General features: G+C 39.6%; 1 protein-coding gene across 1 annotated transcript; it reads right to left on the bottom strand.

The window, feature by feature from the left end:
- Window positions 1-2,486: 2,486 nt before the first annotated feature.
- On the bottom strand, window positions 2,487-6,377 carry LOC101891803 (opsin Rh1-like). The gene is made up of 6 exons (XM_020035674.2): window positions 6,272-6,377; window positions 6,128-6,191; window positions 3,439-3,929; window positions 3,227-3,374; window positions 2,889-3,166; window positions 2,487-2,826 (listed from the first exon to the last, which is right to left on the bottom strand). Exons 1-6 carry the CDS (start codon window positions 6,277-6,279, stop codon window positions 2,700-2,702), a joined length of 1,116 nt encoding a protein of 371 aa, XP_019891233.2. The 5' UTR covers window positions 6,280-6,377; the 3' UTR covers window positions 2,487-2,699.
- Between the last annotated feature and the right edge of the window lie 206 nt (window positions 6,378-6,583).

Genomic DNA, 6,583 nt, shown 5'->3' with positions numbered 1-6,583 from the left:
TGTTTTTTGTAAGTAATTTCCTTTATTTCCAGTTCTGGCTTTGATATCCAATTTCCGAGTGAATTGTAGAGGAAGTCATTTAATTTAACATATCTGCATTTAAAGTTATAAATTTGTGAACATCGGAACCCAATACTGTCGCTAAGAACCATGGGTAAGTAGATTTACATTCAATTAGAATGTACAAAAAATAAGAATAGCCGAAAGGGGCCACGATTAAAAATTGAGTCCATGATCGCAATATCATATTTACTTCCACAATTTTTTTTACCGTCGGGCCCACACTTAAATCCGAGATACTCATTCATCACATTTTAAATCAGAAAGTAAATGCCAGATATAAACGCATCAAAACTCTAGTTGGGATCTTCTAAAGCAGATATGGGGAAACGTTGGTAGCGATATATAACTCCAATGCAACTGGAGGGAGGGGTTTCCCTGGATTTTTTTAGGGCTGGGTTTCCTTTACTTTCCCCCAAATTCCAAAAATTTGCTAACTCTATATTAACGACTTCTCTTTATATTGAGACATGGAAGTTAACTAAAATTATTCTGTTTGGAAAAAATTGTTGGTGTTGCAGTCCACCAGTTTTTCCGTTGGTATCGACGCAATATTCCAATGCAGATAAATTGGATGGGGTTTCTCTAAAAATGTTAACGTTGTTATTCCCTTTATATGTTTAGCTGCTATTTAGTGTGGCTTCAGGAAAAATAAAAGTTCTGTATCTCTCGTACTTGGACTGGCTGAGACCATTCGAGCCAATTTTGGCTTCCTCCTGTTCTTTGACTTGGAGAAGGCTTTCGATCGTGTGGATTCAATCGAGCGGTTCCTTAAATTGCATTTGGTGATTGGGGGCGTGCTTACTGTTAACTGCATATTTGTCTTGTAGGAAATAGGTGTTCCAGGTGCATAATTTGCTCCCCCATAATTCTGTGTTGTCATCACCCCACTTAGTTGACTCGGCCCTTATATTGCTGTGACCTGTGAAGATTCCCATCACAAGTTTTAAGCCAGATATCCCTATGGAGTTTAGCGAGCTTGATCTCTGCCCTAAAAGTGTAGGCAAAATTTTCTTCGAGACATTACATCCCCCTTCATTTAGTCAGTTTTGTTGAAATCTCCGGAGTAATGTTCGAAACATTACATCCTCTTTCATTTAGTCAGTATTGTTGAAATCTCCCGGAGTAATGTTTATCTCACGAAAGAAGTGGCAAAATGGTGGCTTCACCGAGTTGTCGGTCTCCAAATTTAGCGATTCAGTTCCACGTCTTGTCAATTCGTCTTCTGTTTTATTACTAGAAATGTTGCAATGATCTTGAACCCAACAGAGCTTGATGGACGACCAAACTATCTCCAGTACATTCCTATACTCCAAGCCTGTCTTAGATTTAATGGCACAAAAATTTAGTGCTTTTAGGATTGCTTGACTAACGACGTATATAGTCATCGACCGTTCAGTTCACTGTTTCTGTTTGCCAGCAGATCTCTGACTATTTTTATAGCAAAAATTTGTACCTGGAATACGCTACAGTTGTCGTTGGGTTTCAAAGAGTTTCCGATGTTCAGGCTTTCCTGCACCCGTTCTACTTTCCATAATTGAACCATCGGCATAGACAACTAAATCGTTTAGAGGTCCAGACGATCCTGTCAAGTATGTGGATGTCTAGTGACCCGAATTTCAATCTGGGTGATATGTCATCAGTTGTTTTGAATCCGCCTCCCATACGTTCCACGTTACCTTTAATCGCAGCTAGTCTAAAGGATTTAAACAGACTTAAGGAATTTAAGTTGAGTCGAGTATCTAGCTTGGGGTGTACTCCGAAATGCACCTGTGATAACGAAGTAGTTCTTTTAACTTTAATAATGCCTCGCTTGTAGGATAAATTTCCTAACAAGTACCACCAAACTAGTGCTCCACAGGTCAGAATCAGACGGACAATTGACTCATATATCCATTTGATGAGTACTTGCAAGAAAAAAAATGTGATTAAGCCCCTCTTCGCGCGTTCCTCGAAATTCCTCTTCCACATTGGTCGAAAACAGTGCCGTTATACATGGCTTCTAAGGACAGGCTTAGCGTGACTCCATCTAGTATTGGTGGTGGAGTTGTCCTCTCCTCGTGAAGAGGACGAGCTCTCTTTTAGAATAGCTTCCGCATGACCTATTTCTGCATGTCCATCTTGATAATTTAACGAGAGCTCCATGTATTAGATCTGAAATTGTTTGCAAGCAAAACGCAAACAATAGAACCACATCATAAGCATATTCCAAGACTTTTGTTCCAGATCCTTGAGTATGTCATTAATCACTACCAGCAACAATAATGCCGATAGAATACCGCCTTTTGGTGCGTCCCTGGTGACCGATCTCCTGACGGATCATTCCACGATATTATATGTACCAAATTGAAGTTCTTTTGGATTACAATGCAACAAACTGGACGATTTCATTCCACATTGTGGGTATCTGACAGAAAATAAATTGTGTAGGTAATTTGCTAGCCATCTTAAGCCGCAGGCAAAAAAGTAATTGCACAAATATTTGCATTTTATTTTGAATTCTCTATTCAGGTTTGATTTTTTTTTGGATTTTTGGTCTTTAGTGACATTGCAGAGTTTTCAAAAGAAGTTTGGTTCCTATATACAAAATTTCAATATCATCGAATTTTTTTCTCTCCTCAGTTTTTCGTTGACCAATGTTATGCCCTAGTTTCGCCCTCGACCACCTGAGAAACACTATCGCTTTCAGCCGCTCCATCTTCGTTCAATTTTCCAAAGATGCAGCAGGGACATTTTTCTTTCAGAGCTAGGCGATATTTCGGATGACTAAAGTAAAGGAAAGCAAAAAATTGATTTAAAATTACTATTAGATTTAGTTTAATTAGTACCTTGTAGCATAAACAATGGGATTGTATACTGCTGCCGATTTAGCAAAACATGCACCCCAAACCGTATTTAAAGGTGTTAGGCCCTCATAACCAAAAAGACCTATGCAATTGATAATTGTATATGGGGTCCAGGCCATAAACCAAAGTGATATTGTAACCAACGCCACTTTAGCTAATTTTGCCTCAGCAGATTTCTCGGCATCCTCCGAGGAACGCAACGACTTGACATTCATTTTTTTCGCCTGTTCACGCATGGTCTTTTCGTGAGCCGAAACAGCCTGCAAAGGAGGACGGAATTACTCATTTGCTGTATAGGTCTTGAGGACTTTAGAACTTACCGCAATAATATACCAATAGGAGTAGCAAATTAGAAATAACGGTAAGACATATACAAAAATCGTGTATGCTATTAAATAGCTCACAGGATTTAACTCATGATCCATGTAATCAATGCCACAGGATGTTAAGTTGCCTTCGGGAACATAACTAAAATTTAAGGGGGAAGAACCAACGAAATAAGTATTGAGTAATAAATACATTCCTCACTCACCGACTCCAACCCAATATCGGTGCAAATGTCCACACGGCACTCATTAGCCATACGAAAAAGATTTTATATAATGCCAAACGTATTGTCATCGGTTGCCCAGCCATACCCCGAACAATGACATTATAACGATCCAAGGCAATCATACACATGGACCATATGGAACTGCAACCAAACCCCGAACCAAAAGTAGCATAAATATCACACATCATTGGTCCCCATACCCAGGTTTCAAAATATAAATTTGTTGCCATCAGTGGGGTATTTAAGATCATCATACAAAAGTCCGAAATGGCTAAGTTGATCACAAGCAAATTGGCCGGAGTTCGCAGCGATTTTGTGGTAGCAAATATATAGATGACAGTACCATTACCAAACCATGCCATCATACCGATAATAATCAAATAGACAGTAAGAATTTTGTTCCATATCGGATCCATAGGTGGAAATTGACTCCAATATGAGCTTACCAGATGCGCCATGTCGGGTGTGACCTGAAAAATAATAAAGAAACTTAGTAGGTGAATATAGAAATATATTTTTAGAATTTCTATTTTATACACATAATAACATTAAAACATTCTTCATTGTCTCAAAATGGCTTAAACAACAATTTGACATATTTGCACTTAAAGTTATTAAAGAATTTCCAGATTAATAGAGACGCCACACCAGGCTTAAAATCTAGTATAGGTAACGACAATCCTGAGAAGGCCGGCTCTATGTACTGGATTAACTATTTGGAACAACTCTCTTACTAAGGAGCCGTTAAATCAACATTGGTTCACTTTGGGTATTACAGATTACAGATTAGATTACAATTCCCATCATGAATTATGGCATTCCGAACTAAGTTATGACCAGAGGCGCATAGCGGTGGCTGAGCAAATCTATAGCTCCACTTTTTGCACAGTAAATGAGGTCACATCACTTCAGAAACTGGGCAATCTGCCATAGCTCACCGGGCATATTCATCGTGTCCTCAGGTCTGACAAATTACGTAAGTATAAGTAACGACAATACCGCAAAAGCCCGTTCTATGTACCGGATAGACTCGGTGGAACAACTCTCTGACCAGGGGGTCGTCAAACCAACATTAGTTCACTTTGTGGATGAGATTACAAAGCTTATCATGAATTATGACATTCCGTTATGATCAGATGCGCATAGCGGTGGCTGATAGCTCCACTTCCAATAGCACATAGCTCCCCAGAATAAGGGGAGACTGTTATAGCTCACCGGACATATCTATCGTGTCCTTCTCGCTCCTCACTTTGCTTATCCATGAGAAAGTCAATTGGCAAGAGTTCAGAGAATATACCAATCACCGTTTCAGATTGCTCCCCAATCCACCTTATGTTCAGGTAGCAGATTGATATTTCCGAGATATAATCAGAGCTGCAGCCAAGCGAAGTATATACCTCCTACTCAAATACCTGCGATAAGACCAACTGGATTACCAAATGAGCTTCGCCATACTAACTCTTATGATCCCAGAGACAAGTAACTACTCTGGAGTTAGATAGGTTAGTTGGCTCCTAACCCGCCCTTAGACGCTCTTGGAACCCGAAAAAATGATATTCAACGGCGTAGAAGTAAGTGACATATTCGAAGAGGTGCTCGATTTTAATCGAGAGCTTATAGAACACCACGAGAGAGAGAGAGGACTAAGGATAGAATTTTACGCCGTATACGGTCTCTCCCAGCCGAGGAGGAACCACTACAATTTACTGTGGCAGATGTGGAACACGTTATCCGTAGCCAAGGCGCGTTACGCACACATTAGACTCAACCAGAACCGGAAGGTTATGGCGACTCTTTGATGTATCAAAAGCTTTTGATGCAGTCAACCGCGTTATACCTTTCGGTCAACTATATGTGTTGACGCCAGGCATACGTGGAATTCAAAACTGGAAGTCGAATATTCGTAGAGTGAACCAGGGAGCACTCCGAAGTGGGTTTCGTGCATTTCACACCCTACAGACAACATAGAGATAATAATGTACTCGGATGAGTATTGCCAACGTTATAGCTACGCAATGGAAAAGTATTTAGCCCTGCCAGAACGCCGCCATTAAACCCGCAACGGGCAACCTCCTCATGACACCTGCCGATTATCTACAGTGCGATGCAATTCTTGCTTCGGTGTTATAAAAAAGTCACCCTCATCACCATATAGTATATACACAACTATACCATCCAAGTAAGTAGATACCTTCATGATCTAGAGAAAGAGAGATATAAGAGATGTCATCAGACCTATCAAGCAGGACTGAATAATTTTCACTCTGACACGGTCACAGAAGTCAGGAGGAAAACAGAGATCCTCCCATCGCAGTTGAAGAATAAGAGATGCGTCGGCAAATCTTAGTAGTTTTTGTTCAATTAAGATCCGGATGGCGCAGCTGCCTCAATTCGTATTGGGCTTGAATTATAAATCTTCTCACCAAACGCCTGTATCACTATGGACCCAAGCTATACAGGTCGGATTTGGAGTTAGAAGCAAACCCAGGTTAGATAAGAATTAGAGCGAATACAGTTGTATGAGCAGCATAAACACTAAATTCCGTATCGCTGTGAGCTCTAACTATACAAGTCGTTTTCTTTTTGAATTTGAATTTATAAGTAGAGCCAGGTCAGATAAGAATCAGAACGAACACAGTAGTATGAGCTGCTAAAAATCTTTACAAACCTTATCCGTTACCGAGCCATTAGTCAGAGGAGTAAAGCGTGGTCCAAAAGGTTTTTCGACAAATCTAAAACAATATTGTAAAAGAAATAAATAAATAAAACATAAATAATTTAGATTTTATATATTCGAAAAAAGCCTACTCACATCTCCATATCGGTCGTATTCCTTGGTTGCACCCTTAAACTACTAAATCATTTGAACGTCCTTCTTTGTCTACTGCCTGTTCCGATGAAGTTTTGCTCGTTTTATGTCTTACAATACAACCACTTGTACTGATGACCATCTTGACCGAATTTTCAACTTTTATAGTATATCCAAGTGTTGTGATTGTGTGATTAGGGTTTCTAATCACTTACCATTCCGATTTAAGTGTCTAATCTTTTCCTAATGCGTTTAATTGGTTAGGCAATTGCCCAGCATTGATTTCCTTAACTAACCAAGACTTTGGCGGCGAAT

The sequence above is a fragment of the Musca domestica genome, unplaced genomic scaffold (assembly GCF_030504385.1).
Source record: "Musca domestica strain aabys unplaced genomic scaffold, Musca_domestica.polishedcontigs.V.1.1 24, whole genome shotgun sequence".
NCBI lineage: Eukaryota > Metazoa > Arthropoda > Insecta > Diptera > Muscidae > Musca > Musca domestica.
Note: the sequence above shows the minus strand (reverse complement) of the source record. Positions and strands in the feature narration are given on the sequence as shown.

Bases quoted from the DNA above. Each gene is read 5' to 3' on its own strand.
- LOC101891803 (XM_020035674.2), bottom strand. The intron at 3,375-3,438 runs GTGAGTGAGGAA...CTTAAATTTTAG, and splicing joins CCGATATTGGGTTGGAGTCG to TTATGTTCCCGAAGGCAACT. The intron at 2,827-2,888 runs GTACTAATTAAA...CCTTTACTTTAG, and splicing joins CCCATTGTTTATGCTACAAG to TCATCCGAAATATCGCCTAG.